Raw genomic sequence first — 18,399 nt, 5'->3', positions numbered from 1 at the left:
TTTCAGATTTGATCTATGACTCACGTCACAGGTCCAGCTTCAAATTCAACCAACAATACAAAAAAAGAGAAATGATGTAACTGCATCGATTCCTGCTGACTTTAGCATTCCTTCACTCATTTCTACCTTATCATGCAATTTGAGGAATCGATGGAAGCAAGTTAGTCTTTTTATCATGCTGTTGCCACCATATCGGTAAGGCATCGGCGCCAGTGGGCTCTCGAGTGTTTAGATACCACTTGCATGGTAGTGGTCCCTATTATGGACAGAAATCTGTATCAGCGGATCCTGAAATGGGGCTGTAATTGATGGCGTCCGTACTTTGCATAAGGGTGAATGCTTTTTCTGACACTCATAATATTCCCTTTTTAAAAAAAAAAACAACATAGAACCAACACTGAGCACACTCACGGCATTTACCGCACAGACAGACGTATAGGTCTACTCTGTAGCATGGACATGGGTTTTGATATTATTTGCTATGTGTTGGAATGCACAGAATTCGTTTTCATCATGTAAAGTATGTCTTTGGGCAGATACAGGATGAACAATACGACTTAAACGATGCTGTTAAGATTGCATGGATTTAGGGCGTAAGTAGCATTATAGCCTGTTCAACGATATAATCATGTAAAGGAAAACATCTGTATAGTTAAACTCAAATAGCTGCATGTGGCTGCTTGTTTGTGTTTGTGAAAGAATGTCATAAAGTAATAATGTAATGTTAACACCTAAATACAAAACATCGCTTTGCCTAAATTGCGCATCATAGTTGTTTTGGGTGGTGGGAGGAGTTATACTGGAATCACCTGTCTGTCCATCTGTCACTAGACACTATTTCGCCCTCTCAAACTACTCCACCGATTTTGATGAGACTGACCATACATGTATATTCTTATCATCTTGACTTGTGCATGGTTAGGTACAATTTCAGTCGGGTAATTATTTTCAATACATGTAATTTATACCCCATTCATACCCCATTAGATACGATGACTCAGACTTTGTCCAGGCGACTCCTAATGTACTACACTGATTTTCATGAAGTATATATCTTCTGTATTCTCTGACTTGTGCATGCTTAATGCAACCGATGATGACAACGCATCATTTTGAGTACTTCTAGACCAGTGATGTCCACTAAAGCACAATCACCATCAATGCATTTTATTACCTAATACTGCTTAAGCCATGGATGGTGTTAGGGGCGTGTAGGTTGTTACTGTTTACGCTTTTACATGAACACTTTGAATAAAACGTTAATCAAACCAGTCAAGCGGACGGATTTCACCGATTAGGTGTGACCATTTACCAAGGAAACGGTACTCGTGGCATCTGTGCATCTTGCGCGGGTGAAATGGCGGCGTCAGCGCTGCCGCAAAACGCAATCTGAAACCGTCGCAATACACATGTATACGTGTTATAGTGTGAGTGATGGAATTGCCAAGAATATCGGCAAAACTGCACGAAGAATGTTGTCAAATAGGCCATCAAGATGCTTGCACATTATTGATCAACCAAGAATGATTACACAATGAAAAAGGCATCGCCATGACAACGGATTGTGTTACCTGTGATGTGTATAGAGCTATCTAGTATCCTGGCTTTTGGGGGTTATCCTTTAAGGGTATGTTATACAGTAGTTTATAGAACGTATGTCTGTATTCCTGGCTGAGACGGATAACTTCCAGACTTTAGGTTCGTATATTCAGAATTGCCATTGTGAGTTCTTTGATGCCAAACATTGAATTGGAATTACAGGCCTTACAATTACTAGCCTTAAATTTGTATTACTTAAAAAGTGGGTACCTGTTAAATTTAGATTAGAAACTGGGATAGAAACTAGAGTAAATTTAAAACAGAACAGCATTTATCGGCGTAATTGACCTAGAACGAAAGTACACCACATGTTTAGCCACATGTTGACGTGTAGGTAGAATTTAATCAGTTTTGCTTCTGTTTAACAAGTCACAGAACAACTCAGTATGTAGTAATACAGGCTTCAGAGGCACACTTTGGAAGGAATTGTCGCTTTTCTCCTTTTCGTGACGAACGATATGCAGATTCGGTATGCCCCGGGCGTTGAATGTGCACAGGAATCGTTATGGTGCACATTACTCGGCGTCACATTTTCGGACACTGGCGTATTTGTTCGTTCTCGATGGAGAGATATTGGCCTCAGTATATATGATCAAGGCACGAGGACGTTATAGTGAATTAGCCTAAGGCCACTTAGAGGTTCGGGCTTGCTTCTCTTTTGCTTCTGTAACGTAGCGCGACAGGATGAACAGCATGATTCATTTGTTTATGTTTGCTCTTATGTTTAAGACCTGGCTTCCTGAATGCCTGATGGCATTTTGACCATCACCGTGTATTGAGTAATCTTGAGTGCATCCTCTAAATTGCTGTACTTGAAGAACTGTATTAGAGGCCCAGTCCATGGAACTTGTGCATGTGTGAAACGTTGAAAGGACAGGAGTTGAATCAGGAATCATTAGATGTATAGCGAGTTAATAGCGGATTCACATCATGCATACTTTTCGTATGACATGGCAAGATGTAAGAGAACAGGTGCCCGACCTTTTACTACATCGAATACTTTGAGGACGTTTATTTGAGCACATGAGTTCAAATGTTTAGTGATTAGTATGCAAAAAAAAAACTTTTTACATGTTGTCTTGTATAAAAAGTGTAAGCCCTCCGTAATATATGTTCGGTATTTGTCACCCGTTGTTTTGAGAGGTTGATTTTAATTTTGAAGGATTGTTCATTATTGTTGGCCTATATATGAACCTGTAAACTACATACAGTATGATCAGAACAATTACAGGTCATTTCAGGATTGACTTATAACCGATTTGGGTGATGAGCCATGCACTGGTGTATCAGGGAGTGTGGTGTGTTTTACCGTCGTGGTGTCCCCATTGACATAATGAAATACCATATTACAGCCACTGATTTTTTACACGATACGCAGTCTGTTTAAACATACATACTGCTTTACACGCTCAAAACATTAATCGAAAAGTGGGTGACGAGGAAACAATAACTATCTATTTCAATCCCGTTGAGATTGTGTGACGTTCGACGTTTCTGAGTCAGCTAAGTTGATTGTTGAATGTTGAATCTCTTGGGAGTTGTGAAGCGAAAGCGTGTGATGATATGGAAGTTGTTACTCGCAAGGGATAGTCCCGATGCGTAACCAAAAGTGAGTTTTATTGAACAAGTGAACAAACGGTGTGGATGTTGGAATATGGTTTAATTGATTTCTACATACCTATTCGCTTTCTACGGATAAAATCATGACAATTTTTATTGTGTTTCACTTGCATGGAATTGGCTCTATGGACAATGCCAACAGTATGACCCTGTAAGGTAAAAGATCTCCGTTTATGCATCTTTTTCTTTTGGTCACCATGGCAAAGTCGTGTATAAAAAGTTTTGCCCTGAATATGTTAAATTTCAATATTGGCCTCGGTTTCGATGGCACATGCTATGACGGCCATAGTGGATCTCTAACAAAACGATTTTATGATTCAATTCACATAATTAAATGCATATACCAGGAGAGATCGCGCCATTCTTTTGTTAGAGAACCATCTTGGCCCGCGAGTGCCAATCCTCTTAAAGTTTCTGACCTATACTTTATGCCCCCTGCCTACATGTTTAAGTGTTCGACCTCAGGCTTGTACCAATAGTTCACACGATCGTAACCACTAGGATTGTTAAAGGGCAAAATGGTCGTTGGGGAACAACTTCCGGACATGTGTGGCGCTGGACCAGCAGATGTGTGTGCTCACACTTGAGTGTGTATAACTGGTAACTCTTGTTTGCTGCTGCAGGAAGAAGATTAGATGTGTATTGTGGAAGATTGTATGTTGTTTGTTCGTTTGTATATTGCTGATATTTTCATGTTGATAGCTTTGAGGAGCCATTTCATTGATTATACATTTTAATTATGGTTGCCATACGAATGTATAGAATCTATTTCCTGTAAGCTTACGGAGACCCAAACAGACAAGGGATCACGGGATCACTGGTCTATAACCAAGAATTTGCTTAGTGATTCCAACCACTGAGCTTAAAGTAAAGCCGGAATTCGAAAATGATTTCACGCCAGTGTGGTGAAGTCAGCTGGAAGGAGACAACGAACGATTTGCCAATAACTTAGCAAGAAATCATGCTATTACTTCGAAAGCTATTGCCTTGTCGACGGTGTAGACAAAAGGCATCTTCGAGGATATTAATTTGTGCATAGTTAGCATTGTTAGCATTGCTATCGGACTTAACGGCATATTTGGCATATTCATTTTTGTGGTAATTATTTCTTGAATACTAAATTTTTCCGAAACCACGCGGCCTCGAATGATGGTCTATAGGCTTCATCACCTGATGCAAAGGGCATTAGTTCCAACAGGAGCGTGATAAATCTCGTTTGCTACTGTCAGCTGCTATTACGTGCTGGCCATGTTAAAGAAAGAGGAACTACGTTACCCCTATCTAAAACCGGTCAGTGGCTTGCAATTCAGATGATTGTGGTCATCGTGCAACAACTCGACTTTTCCGACCAACGTGTTGATCTAATTTCCCGATATTGATTTAGTTCAGCCTAAGCCGCAATAGAAGCGCATAAAATATCAAGGGGCTACTCACTGAGCGCATGTTGGTACTGGACAAGGACGATATAGTTTGTAGCCTGTGAAGGTGGCACGCACCAATTGCTGATGTTCGTTCATGGATTCCCCATGCAGTTCAGTTTGATAGGGTTCTCGATATATTGGCATGTAAGGCGTATAAGGCCAAACGGGTGCAGTGCTGGAATGGTGCCAACCATGCAGAGGTGTGGACATGTCTTAAATTACTTGTGGCATTATTGGTACAGTCCTTTATTAGCCTCTAATTTCTTAAGGGTTTGAAAACATAGCTATGATGGAGCAGCATTGGGGATAAAAAGTGGCAGTGGGACGACGTTTCACCGTGGCGTTCTTAGACAATTGCATACTGTTGAAACTTGGACACGGAACCCTGTACGGGTGAAACGATGATCTTCAGGTCTAAGGTGGAAATATTCTAACTTTTGGAACACAGGTAAGAAATACAAAATACCTTTTCAGAGTGTTCACAAATGTGTAAATGCTTAAATAGACCCTAGTTATGCATTAGTTTAGCCAAATGCGTGTCATATTAACGCGAGCGTTCTGTTGATTTTCAAATAGTACACAGATCTTGAAATGAGCTCCTACGAATATTTCTTTTTGCACTTATACGTCTGGTGTAAGTGGTGACTAAAGTGTGACAAAGGGTAAGAGCACGCTTTGTAGGTTGGTAATTAGGTAACTAATTAACTAATAAACACCTCCACACGCAGTGTAATAGTGTACAAGGGTCACATTGACCTTTTGTTGTGATGGTTTCCTAATATTTAGGAAAACTCTATGAGGAACAATCCCGTAATTAACAAAAATATACATTTAAAATTACGCGAGGGCCTCACTTTCAAAGGTGCCATGGTGTTAGCATGTTATTATATATATATATATATATATATTCTATTTTTCATGGTTACGAGTTATTTTTTAATGAACTCTCATGATATTCTATGTAGTTACACGATAAAAGCTTGTCCATGCACCTGCATGTGCAGCTTTTTAAACTGCTCTGTATAGTTTCGAGACATTGTGTACACATCCGTGGATGCATCTTTTTTTCAATCAGCTATAGGCTGTCATTTTGTATATATATATATATATATATATATATATATATATATATATATATATATATATATATATATACTAAATAAGTCTTGTAGGCCAATACATATCCGCAAAAGCGCCTCTTTTCCACAAAATGTCATGCCGTCCTGTATACGTACTTACGAGACAGTGTATACAAACGTGCATGCGTCATTTCTTTCACAAATTGTATTACTGCCATATACAACTGCGAGATAACTAGTACATACATGTACATGTGCCTGCAACATGTGGGAAAGCATTAGATTACCGTCTATATAAAAATGGTCGTAATTATTAATGTTTCTCGAGTCACTCCGTTGTGCATGGACGAGTGTCTGTGGTTAGAAGTTACGTCACCTGTCGTATGGTGCGGATGCAGCAGTATTGATCAGTGAGTGTAAACCAGGCGCTATATACACGGGCCATTCCTCCTCCTCTTCCTCTAGCTGACTCACTCTACATGGCTGTACGGTCGGTCACTGTCAGGTTACACCAGGTTAAAGGCGCCCTAGGTCCACAACACACTGTGTAGATGCTCTAGATCTGTGGAAGGCTCTCGGCGGATCGCCGGCCCGTGTGATCAGTGTGTCACTCCATCCTTATACACACATACGTGCACACCTGCGGTGCTCTGTAAGGTAAGGTATGGACAAATAAGGCCAACCGCTTATGTATATATATATATATATATTATATATATAGACAAATAGTAAACTGCTCGAATTCGTGAATATACACTTGTAGTCAGAATCTAATTGAACGGTATTGATTGAATGTCAATACTGGAAAGAACTGCAGCCAACCCCGCTCGTGTGTGTGGTTTGTAATTCAGAGGACTGCATCGTGAGAAAGGATATATATTATATAAACCTATGTCTGTATAACAGATTAGTGTAATGTACACAGGCTTTAAATAAAATCGAGGCAATCTTGTTGTTTGCTTCTGTTACATATTGTTCCAAATTTGTGGAATAAATAGAGAAACTAATACATAGTATGAATATGTATGGATCTCCCTGAGAAATATCTTGATTTACAAACGTGTATTATATTCCTGCATGTTATACCCTTAGGAATCCGTGACTCAGTGCTCATTAGCAAAGGCTTTGGCACTTAGACATTAGTTAACGCTTTTTGTATGTTATGATTCACATATTTTCATCATTTCGACTAACTTTTTATATGACTTTTCCTCACTCACTTGACGGGGAGAATTTGGCGTTGTTGCATATGTAACCTTCTTGTCAACTTCAAGCACATGTTCTGTTTATTTTGAGGGCGTGAAAGGCTCTCTAAATGTGTCGTTGGGAGGTTTTCAACAATTCCCAAGGATACGTCACTTTTTAACACTGCCTTTCTTAAACCGTGAATGGGCCATTTGTTGCTGTTGCGCCACATGGAGGGGTGAAATGATGGTCGACAGTTCAGCCCTGCTGTGTTAGAAAGTAGATGACCCGACGTGATCTCTATTTTCTTTGCTGAGAACAGAACTGTTCTCTCTTACAAGGTTAATTAGTAGGATACAGCGATTAACATCAGCTGAGGCCAGCAGATTTTTCACACAAAAGTACATGCAGTGTTTGCCATAGTGCGTGAAATTGCTTGGTTAAGTTATCGTATAACAAGTGACAACGCTGTACTTGTGATAAGGAATGAAATCTGCAGTTTTGTGACATATACAGTCAGTTATATTGACTAGACATACTTCTCATTAGCATCAGATTTTTCCTGCATTGTAAGACCTAAGATTAAAAGTTGGTATTTATCCGAATAAAAAATAGGACATTCTGATATTGGTGCACGTGATATCGGTTGATGAAATCTCGGCTGTAATTATGCATGAAAAAAGGATTTTTTGCAAAGCAATCGCAGAAATCCGATACAGGATTAGTCCTGAATTTAATCACTTCATTCCATTACCGAGAACAGACGGGCTTTATTTCCTATAGATATTGGAACATATTAACGTCACCTCATTTATAGGGAATCTTTTTGTTTCATCCCAAATCCTTGCAAGATTTTCGCGCATAGCTTGCTCATGTAACATGCAAGGTATTCCTTAACGTGTTCATGGATGTATATTAATATTGTATATATCTAAGGCGGAGATACTCTGTGAAATCAGGCGTTTTTGCTTGGCTGTTTATTATATTGAGTAAAACTTCGTATTTCTGTTTTTTTTGTTTTTGTTTGCAAACTATATATATTCATTGGCATATCGGTGCTCGGAACATGTCAAGTTTTGCGAAGTAATGGCTTGTATATCGATTGGGCTGATATACATGATATTACATGACTTTTATGTCTAAGTAGGCCTGTAGACTCCCTGTACTGTTGATGCATACAGGATTATCCTCTAATGGGACTTAACTTTCAATGATGTCATTTAGCATCGCAACACTCGTACTCAGATTACTATCTATTGTCGCGTGTCCCCCTAGGCCATAAGCCTCCACGTATGGTGTAGCCCATCATTATATCGTAGTCAAGTCATACGATTGTGCAGTGGTATGGGGCATTGATGTCTATATATGTATTCACTCAACGTACAGCCGTTTCATCTGATACAAAGTTAATGTGACCACATCTTTGTATAATTTATGAGATATCAATGGATTTATGATAATTGTTCGAGAAGGAGCTGGATAACACAAAGCAAAATAGTGTTCTTTATTCTAGCGGGACTACCATGGATCAACTACGGCCACAACATGTGCGGACTGACTGAAAGGTATGACACGTTTGACGTGACTAAGGCTGGGCCGTTAATTTGGTCTGATAAGCGTTGAGTGTTCTGTGTTGGACCAGTGAGAACGATATTAACGAGCTATATAGGCAGGCCTACTCTAGCCGTTACTTGCTGAACAGGTGTCCGTATATAGTGTTGTCCCAGCGAGGGCATAGAAGGAACATACGTCGATCAGCCTTTCTTACACCAGTTGTTTAGGGGGAAGGAGTTTCGCTGGCGTAGTTCAGTCTGTCGTGTGTTTGGCTCACGGCTATTGGCGTTTGGTCTGTCTTGGTCGATTGTGTAGGACACAGCGCGTCACAGTGTGTTGTACTTGACTTGTCTCTGGGAAACAACACGGGTGTGTTGTACTGCACTGTGACTTTGGGGTAAGAAGGGTTTATGTTGCACTCAACGATGAAGTATGTTCGTGGTTTAGATGCCCAGCAGCTTTAATAAAGGACTCAGATCTTTTCTGATAAATAAAAAGAGCATGAAGAAAATAGAGATGAACAAATAGAGACGAACTAGAAAGAATTACGTTAGATAGGGATAAACAAGATATACAGATGAATTAGATAGGGATCATCGAGATAGGTATACTAAATAGATATGGATATTGGGATGAACTGTAGGCGGAGTGAAGGAGATGTGAATTAACACGGTGGGGATGGGATGGACAAGACGACATGAACATCATAGGCGTTATTTATTTATTTATTTATTTATTTATTTATTTATTTGATTGGTGTTTTATGCGGTACTCAAGAATATTTCACTTATGTGGCGGCGGCCAGCATTATGGTTGGAGGAAATCGGGCATAGCTCGGTGGAAACCCACGTCCATCCGCATTTTGCTGCAGACCTTCCCACGTACGGCCGGAGAGGAAGCCAGCATGGGCTGGACTTGAAGTCACAGCGACCGCGTTGGTGAGAGGCTGCGGGATGACTAGATAGGTATGACCAAGATATGGATGAAGTAGATAGGGATGCATCGTTAAGCTTGGATGAAGAGGTGGTGAGGTAAAGGGGTGATAATGAATGCTTTATCAATACTCGTTCTATATTCGTTTTTTTGGATACACTATCCCAATTTTCACCTTTCGAAATGATGTTTGCAATAGTTTCATAAATAGTGCAAGAGATTTCTGAGAATTCTCAGTATAAAACAGGCGGACTTCAATATCAAATTTGACCGTATGGCATATCTTATCAGGAATAACATGCATCCTGTTAGTGTCACGGATAATGCACTGCACCAGGAACCGGTTTTTGTGAAGGGTTTGGCCAGTCAAAGGTTAACACCAGTCCTGTCCTATAATATATAACACATAAATTCATGTTCCATCAACTGTTCAGTACAAATGGCACACATTTAATATAAAAGACCATATCATAGACAGTAAAAGCCTAAAAAGTATGTTATAACAAACTTAATTGTACCTGTGGCATAGCAGTTTACCTGATAATACACATATAATACCCCAGCGCTTAAGTACCACAAGACGGCCTGGCTTGCGCTAAGGCACAACTGAAAGATAGGGTCAGAAGACCGGTTCTTCTAACAAACCAAACGATGGGAAAAGCCGCATCCACTGACACCGTTGTATCTCCCAGGACCAGAGGCCACATTAAACCCCACCCCATGAATCTAATTCAGCTAACATGCAAGTCACAAGAGAATTGTGTGGCTGTGCGCATATGTTATGCGATAACGGAAATAGAAGTATATCTCCCATCACAACCCCAAATAATATGCTATTCGCCCGATAATGATTAGATACCATAAAGCAACTTTCACCGTATACATAATTTATGTGCGCTAGTTTCGACATCGATGGCTGTTTCCCATATACAGCTGTAGACAGTTGACCATCTGTTTTAGCAGACATAATCAGTGTTTATATATACTTGGATCTTTATCCAGTACATTAAAAGGGAGAGCAAATTTATCGACGTATACGACGGATATATGGCCGCATCATACTGGGAGGTTAACACGCCGCAAGCAACAGCTGTGTTCCACAATCAACACCAGGACTATAGCGTCCACGAACGACTTGCTGAACGACTCGAACTATCGCGGGGAAGCCATTTTCACCTGAACGTTGAACTGATGTTTCTGAATACACATGTGTAATGTCGTGCAATTAGGGATAAGTCAAAGCAAAACAGTCAATCAGTTATAACCCACACTAAAAGAATATTATAGGCCACATCAAAAATATAAATATATGTAAGCCAAAATGTTATGTTTTAGGTTATGGTAATTCAGGCTGGGAAAGTACGGAGAGTGTTTTTCATTAAGGTAAAACGCAAATAAAATTAGTTGTATAGATTGTGCCATATATGAATGTGTAACAGCATATATGGTTGACATTTGCATTTATGAGAAGAAAATTAGTGTCTTCTTTAATTTTAATTATGCCTTACGTTGCTCGGTTACTTCCCTATGCGTTTAACGTTATGAAGTCGGTGTTGGTTTGTGGTGTATACGCCGTAAGCTTGTATCCAGCATTAACCTATCCTCACCCAGTGTAATGTCACCCCATTCCACGCCAATTTAGTAGGGTAGAATAATTTTGTAGACGTTATAAGCCGGTGATTTTGTTACAAGCCTGTTTGTAGAGCTCTAGCATGTATACCCAAATGCGCCGCGTCCCAAACTCCCCATCAACCAAAGTGGCTAAAGGTCGCCGGTCACATTAGCACTGTTTGCCTTCTACAGCAGTTATTATGTCGGGAAATACTGCAGCTCGACGATATGTTTTCCCGGCAGGACCCAACTTATATATTCAGATATATTCAGGATATGTACATACAGACTCAAACCTGTAGGGGCCATGCAGTCGGCTTCAGATGCGAGCAGACATTGTAGAGAACGTTACTCGACACTGTAAGGTTACCCGATTTACTTCAGCCTTGGTGTAAAACCACTGATGCGCATCGTTTGATAAAGGTATTTAACCGCATCATAAACTGGAGTTATCAGTTTGTATACAAGGGCAGGTACATCTGTATGTCAGCTTGGGTCGGCTTCAGCTGTGCTATTGTTCTAGGTATGTTATTGTAGACAACCTGTCGTTAAGACTAGGCGGGATATCACTACCGTACAGACGTTGGCTTATTTCTGGACACCAAGGTAATCAGTGCATGTTAAATTGACTGATTGTATTGGTATCACACAAATAGGCATTAAATATGTTGCGTTCGCACAACATTGTACATCTGTTCATGGAGAAAGTATATATGTGAAGTATATAAAATGAAAGGTGAGTTCTGTTCAATTCTGCACAGTTAATTGTACTGGCAGATATTTGGACGTCAGGTGAGTTTTACAGGTAATTAGGTTTTGATGAAACACTCGAGTAACGCTGTGTAATCACTTTATATTTTTCAGACAGCAAAGATTCCAGCATAAGCGCCAGAGGATCACCTTGGAAGTTTTGGCGCCGATTTTCGTTGCGTAGAAGTGGCCGTAAGTCGTCCCAAGGACGACTGAAGTCTGGCAAAGGCGGTAGTATACCAACAGAACCCTGGGCGACTATAGAAGCTCGCCATGAAGAAACCAACTTACATTCCCCATGTGATAGAATACAATGTTTACCAGACTTGGTCGATAAAGTCGGACTAAGACGCAGTCAGAGTTTGAAGCCTCCTCCTAAACCACCGCGACTATTCCTCTTTCGATCCTCTTCAATTTCCACCCCAAGGGGTTCTTTGGTTGACACCTCTGCAAGGAACTCGGGATGCTTTCCATCAAAAGAAACCAATGAGGTTTTTGACGATTTGATTTGTAACAATCCGCCTCCTGTCAAAGATCAGTCAGAACAAAGCACTGAAGTCATTGACTTGAGTTGTACTCCTAAAATGGATACTTCATTGGAGGGTCAAGTAAATGGCGAAATTGACCACTCGACCATTTTGGCGAATAACATTTCCAGTGGGAACACAAATGACACTGAAAAGCTTAGTCATAACCATTATGGCAACGGGATGGCAAACCATAATGGGGGACTTAGAGTCTCCCCAGGACGCATCAAGATTGTTACACCAGATTTGAATTCCAAAAAGTATTCGCTGACGAGGAACAGAAAAAGGTCTGTGGATTTAAAGGAGGCGAGTTTGTCAGCTCCGCACAGGGTGATTCTTCAGTGTGCCGAGGAGATCATTTGTCAGTCGCTGCAACCTGCTGTTATTTTAGAGGATCTTCACTCAGCAGGTGTCATCACGGCCGGCGACTTACAGGCCTTCACCGGCCATCCTGATCGACGACTGATATGTGAAAGTCTGATTGCAACTTTGACAAAGTGTGACTATAGCCAGTTCCTTGAATTCTGTGATATAATCCGGCGGACAGAACACTGCAATAGCCTCTCTGTGATGTTGGATGCCATGGTGGCAATATCGGACCTGCTGTACAACGTACGAGAAGAAGCGGTTGACATTGGTGAGCCTATTTTAGAGGAGGAAAAGACCATATCCTTCGATATTGGTATTTATGACAAGGCGTCGATGAGTCTAAAACCTATAGTGGAATTGGATCGTGTTAAGCACGAAATTCGTAAGAGTTTGCGGGAGCAGACGTACCAGAGGCAGTCTTCCCGCCTTTCCGGACGGTCGTTCTCAGACTGTTCGCCAGTGAGGGACCCCAGGACAGTAGATCTACCCATGATGTCTGTATACATATCTGGATACAGTTTGCATGGAGAACGATCCAAGGCGTTAGCCTCGGTACTTGACAAGCATCACTGTATACACGAGTTGAGGGTAGGGAAAACTCAGCTGTCAGGTGATGACATGGAAAATATTTGTTTGGCAATTCAAAACAATCCAGGTCTGAGTATTCTGGATGTAAGACTGAACAGTATTGAAAACGAAGGTGCCACTCGCCTCGGATTCATGTTACGGAAATCCACCAATTTACGGCAGTTGAACATTTCGTCGACTGGCATCGAATCTGTTGGATGCAAGTACCTCTGTGATGGTTTGATGATAAATGCAGTGTTAAGAGAACTTGACTTGAGTTTCGTGGACATAGGAGATGAAGGTTGTGTCCACATCGCAGAAATGCTTACAAAAAACTGCAGCATTACCAAACTGCGACTTCGGAACAACAACATCACGTGGGTAGGATGTGGTCTGATCTTTGAATCACTTCAAGAGAACCAAACACTTGCAGATCTAGATCTCAGTCGAAATTTTGTGAAGGATAGAGGAATAGAAATCATGTGTCAGAATGTAAATAAGGCGCCTGGGCTTCAGGACTTGAATTTGGAAAATTGTGGTATGACGATCGAAGGGTGTGCTTATTTGGCACAAACTCTTGTAACGAATGTTACCCTTAAGCACTTGGACCTTAGTGTGAATTTTCTAGGAGACCAAGGTGTTAAACGACTTTCTGAAATCCTTCGCCGAACGAAAACGTTGCAGAGCTTAGGATTAAACATGTGCGGCATTACCAACGACGGTCTTGTGACATTGCTGGACTCTCTTGTTGGAAACCATTCCCTTACTCTCTTGAAACTGTGTTACAACCGATTTGGACGTGAGAGCGTTAGCTGCGCAATGGATGTCGATGACATTCGTTTCAAAATGCACTGTGTTACGTCATCTAAACCGAAGCTGAAAATTTTGCTGTGGGGAAATAGTCTTGATGACAACGCTTGACTGATCCACAATCCTTGGTTGTAGTTTATACTTCATTTCTGTTACTACGCATTCAGTATGGTTGATTGGTAGCGATATCCTGGATATGAATTGGATTTTTCGAAAGAGTAGATTTTTTCTTGCTTTGTCAAATATGAATATTTTTATCTAGTCCCTTAACGATGTCAGTGGTTGCAACTCAAAATTCCAATTTTTCAGTCACTGTTGTGGATTAATATTATATTTGTAGGTACTTCTGTATGCATCCCCATGCTGCATTAAATGTGACTTGTGATCAATGCAAATAGATGAAAGCTTTCCTATCTGATTGAACTACATGTGGTGGCTTACACAGCTGTATGGATAGATGTGCAAAATCAAGACCTGTAACAAACGCGACTGGTCATTGGGCAGTATTGAGTATATTACGTACATTTAGAGCATGGCACCTCACATGATACACTGTGGTTCAGGGAAGCGCGGATGTGGCTTAGGTAGGAACTGAGATACGTTAATGTTTCACCTTGATTAAAAACAATGACGGGCAATGACAAGTTTAACAATTCACATTTAACAATCCGGAAATTACACTTATATCACAACTCTGTTATGAAAACTCTGCTAAACTCTGCTTCCGGTGATTGTGTATGTGTGTGTGTATGTGAATACGTTGGAGTTAAACGCTATACATGACCACCTGGTCACTTCCATGCGCCGTTGTATGGATATGGCTTATTGGACGGCCTAAGCATCAGTTCGACAGATAAGTATGATACAGGGCTAGACCCCCATTGCCTCCTGTTCTACTTCTCTTGAAAATCACCTAAAACCTTAACTTTAAAATTAAACCTTAAAACACAACAAATGGAGTCTGAACTAATCCCCCATGTTAAACTGTTGCCATTTGCATAGGCAAAACTACATATGCCTTTTAGGTATTTGTCATAAGAGGGAAGATTTTCTACATCTAATTGTAGACTTCGGGCCTACATATATATATCTATTGTTAAAGTCGATTTATGAACAAGCATGTTAATAAGAGTATTACCAGGATAAGACCAGGATTTGGGTCGATTTTTGGCCAGTCCCTTCCCCATTCAAGGGATGCGAAAGTGTTTCAGCTTAGCGACTTGGCCACATAATGACTTACTTGTCAGTCAAGGCCTATACGCGATTGACCGCCCTAAGACATAAATGTTTGTTGTAGGCCAGAGCCGTTTACATTCTTTCACTTCATATGTAGAGAAAACCGAGGCCTCTTTCTGGAATCCTTCGCCTACTGGTTTGACCAATAGCTTTTGCCAGGAGGATTATCACGTATCTGGAAGCGTGCGGTGATTTAATATGGGATCAGCTTGCTTGTCTTCCTCCAGCAATACAGTTTACACTCGTCCTTAAAGTGAAATATTTCTCAGTACTTTGTACATGTCACAAGTAAATGAATGAATACAGGATGATTCTATATACATATACATTATTTGACCTAGTATCTGATTTTTCAAAAATTCTCCAGTTACGTGAAAGATTAATTTCATTTCTTTAACTTTCTTTATAAGCAAAATAGTTACTGTACACACATGTCTTCTCGAAGTATAAATTTTGGTTTCCGTGGTCTTATTTTTTTAAAGCCATGCTGAAGTTAAGGTACATATATTCTTCATATTTTTACACACGATGTGTGCACCTGACAATGATATGCAGTTAAATACTTGAAACGACAATTAGACCGACAGCATGAGTCATACACCATGTGAAATTTGATGATATCTATACACAATGACAAAGACGGAAAAGTGTCTTTCTCACAAATGATACTGCTGCGACACATTAACTTACATAAAAATGTACTTATACATCTCTGGGAAATACATTTTTGGACTTCACTGGTTATTTTGGTGAAGTGATAGTATTTTCTTGCAGTGCTGATATTGTTGTTAAAAATTTTCCTTTATATGTGATTTGAGCAAGTGAGTTGACCACAGAAAGAAACAGAAAGCATTATATGCACATGTTGTGTAGCTCTGTATACAAGTACACGTATAGGTGACTTGTTGTGTATAAATATCTATACAGTGAAAGATGCGCAGTTGGGTAAATTTATCGTGTGCTTATAAGTGGAATGCGCAGATGGGATTTCTAAGATACGTGTTGAATATATCTAGTTGTTAAAGTACATGTGTGAAACGTATAAATAGCGAGCTGCGAGATTGCATGCATGCGTACGATGATATACAAATAATTGTGTGTTTGTAATGGAAGGTATGTGAGATTTCTTGTCGTATATTGCCGTGTGAAGAGCAAAGCTTGTCTGAGTCATACTTGTACACCCGCCTCTTCTTCATAATGTTCCGTTTTCATTGCCAAGATCGTTAATGTGTTTACGAGACAACCGTTTTAAGTCTCAGTTTCTACCCATGATTATGGTTATACATGTGCATTTATATCAGTGGAGAAATTACTTTGTCCAGCTTATCCTATTTAGCCAAAAAGCTTTTTCATGACCACTGGGTTGTAATTGTTAACTAACTAATACAACATGTGTAATGCAATTGTCTGAGTTTATTCTTTCGTTCATGGATGTATTCCGACATATTCTGCAAGCATATAGACATGTCATGTCATTCAATTATAGCCTTCGGGAACTTGCAGGTGGATGTGATGAATCGTTAACAAGGTCATAATATAGATCTAGATACGTTAATGAACCACTGCCATCTGCCAGGTCGTCTACGAATATTATTATTCTAGTGTGTCGGCGATAGTCTCGTGATACCATATATCTGGTGTCACCGTTAAACGAGTAGATTTAAGCCATAGCCATTCTATCGTAGGCCTAGGCCTATATTCATGGCGTAAGTGTAAATTTCGGACCAATGATAAATGGAATGAGGAAGATTACATCTTTAGTTGAACTCATAGTTGTATTTGAAATAACACCTTTCTTAAGGAAAATATTAAACCTGTAAGTTGTTATCTATAAAATGGAAAGGAAGTAACTCCGAACACATCATATTATTAGTCTATATTTCGGTCACTATGTTGGTGCCATCACTTAATGTATATAGAAAGAGTACACAGGTTTAACTGTATTGCACATATTTCCTGATGATGGCACAAACATAGTGACCGAAATATAGACCAATATAATATATTATGACTTTAATGTTCGTGGTTATTTTTTTTCTATTTTATGAAAAAGTGATCTGTGGAACCACTGTTATCTATAAGCCATGTGTTTTTCCTTTTGGAAGATTGACTGCTGTATGATGTCGAGTCAGTAGAGCTTACCATCTCACGTACAGTGCAAGGTGGGAACGTAACGTGGGGAGGTCTGCCACTAACCTGCGGATGGTCGTGCATGGGTTTCTCCAGGGTTCTTCCCAATTTCCTCCCACTATAATGCTGGCCGCTGTCGTATAAGTGAACTGTTGGGTGTATTATGCAAATACTCCGATTAAATAAATGAAGACCGAGAAAAGGTATATTTATTTGCGAAAATGTCTGTCTCTTGCTGGGTAAGGGAGACATCTACAAATTTGACAGGTTTGACGATTTTCAATAATATCTACAGTAGGACCTCCAGAAGTGAATGAGAAAGTTTTGAGTTAGTCGTAGTAATCAGTGTCTGTGTGATGAAATGATGCCGCGCCCAGTCCGCCTCGATGTCGGGAAACCTGGGATCAAACCCGGTCGGGTCATACACCAAGGATTTTAAAAATAGTACTTGTTGCTGCCTTGCTTGGCGCTCAGCACTAAGGTGTTAGAGCCGTGAAACATGACTGGTTAGCCCGGTGTGCTATGTCTGGTTAGACACCTAATTAGTCCTGGTCGTCATCTGACAATGTTATACATACCCTAATTCCTCAACCTTTTCACATATAAAATAAGTTTCAATGCAAAGTATGCACCTTTTTAATTTCATTCTGGAAACAAAACTACCTTGGTTGGACTGACCAATTTCACGGCTTCTCAAAAAGAATAATTTTATCAGTCTATACAATAATATTTCAATATGTTTGAATAAAAAGCTTGTAAATATGCGAAAAGGTTGAAGAATTACAGTACATACATATACCTAAGACCCATCTAAAAGCCGGTTTATTTCTGAGTTGCCGATTACTTGTGTTTTACCAATGTGGCGTGCAAGTCTATATATCCCACGTGGCAAAGACTGTCAATACCTTCCATCCACTCCTGAAACTTAATGCAATGATGTAAACTGAAATATTGCTGACTGTTGAGTTGAACAACAATCAATTAGACAAATGAACACTATTCAATATA

General features: G+C 40.0%; 1 protein-coding gene across 4 annotated transcripts in view; it reads left to right on the top strand.

Annotated features, from left to right (window-relative positions):
- LOC135471115 (uncharacterized) overlaps positions 1–17,014 on the top strand; it is a 26,615-nt gene extending 9,601 nt beyond the window's left edge. For 2 of the 4 annotated variants that reach the window (XM_064750177.1, XM_064750179.1), the window contains one exon: positions 11,871–17,014. In XM_064750177.1, coding sequence (XP_064606247.1) covers positions 11,871–14,136 — 2,266 coding nt within the window. In that variant the 3' untranslated portion in view covers positions 14,137–17,014. Of the gene's footprint in view, positions 1–11,866 lie in introns of all 4 variants that reach the window. The other 2 variants (XM_064750180.1, XM_064750181.1) reach the window with 1 other exon arrangement.
- Positions 17,015–18,399: the final 1,385 nt, after the last annotated feature.

The sequence above is a fragment of the Liolophura sinensis genome, chromosome 7, assembly GCF_032854445.1.
Source record: "Liolophura sinensis isolate JHLJ2023 chromosome 7, CUHK_Ljap_v2, whole genome shotgun sequence".
Lineage (NCBI taxonomy): Eukaryota > Metazoa > Mollusca > Polyplacophora > Chitonida > Chitonidae > Liolophura > Liolophura sinensis.
Note: the sequence above shows the minus strand (reverse complement) of the source record. Positions and strands in the feature narration are given on the sequence as shown.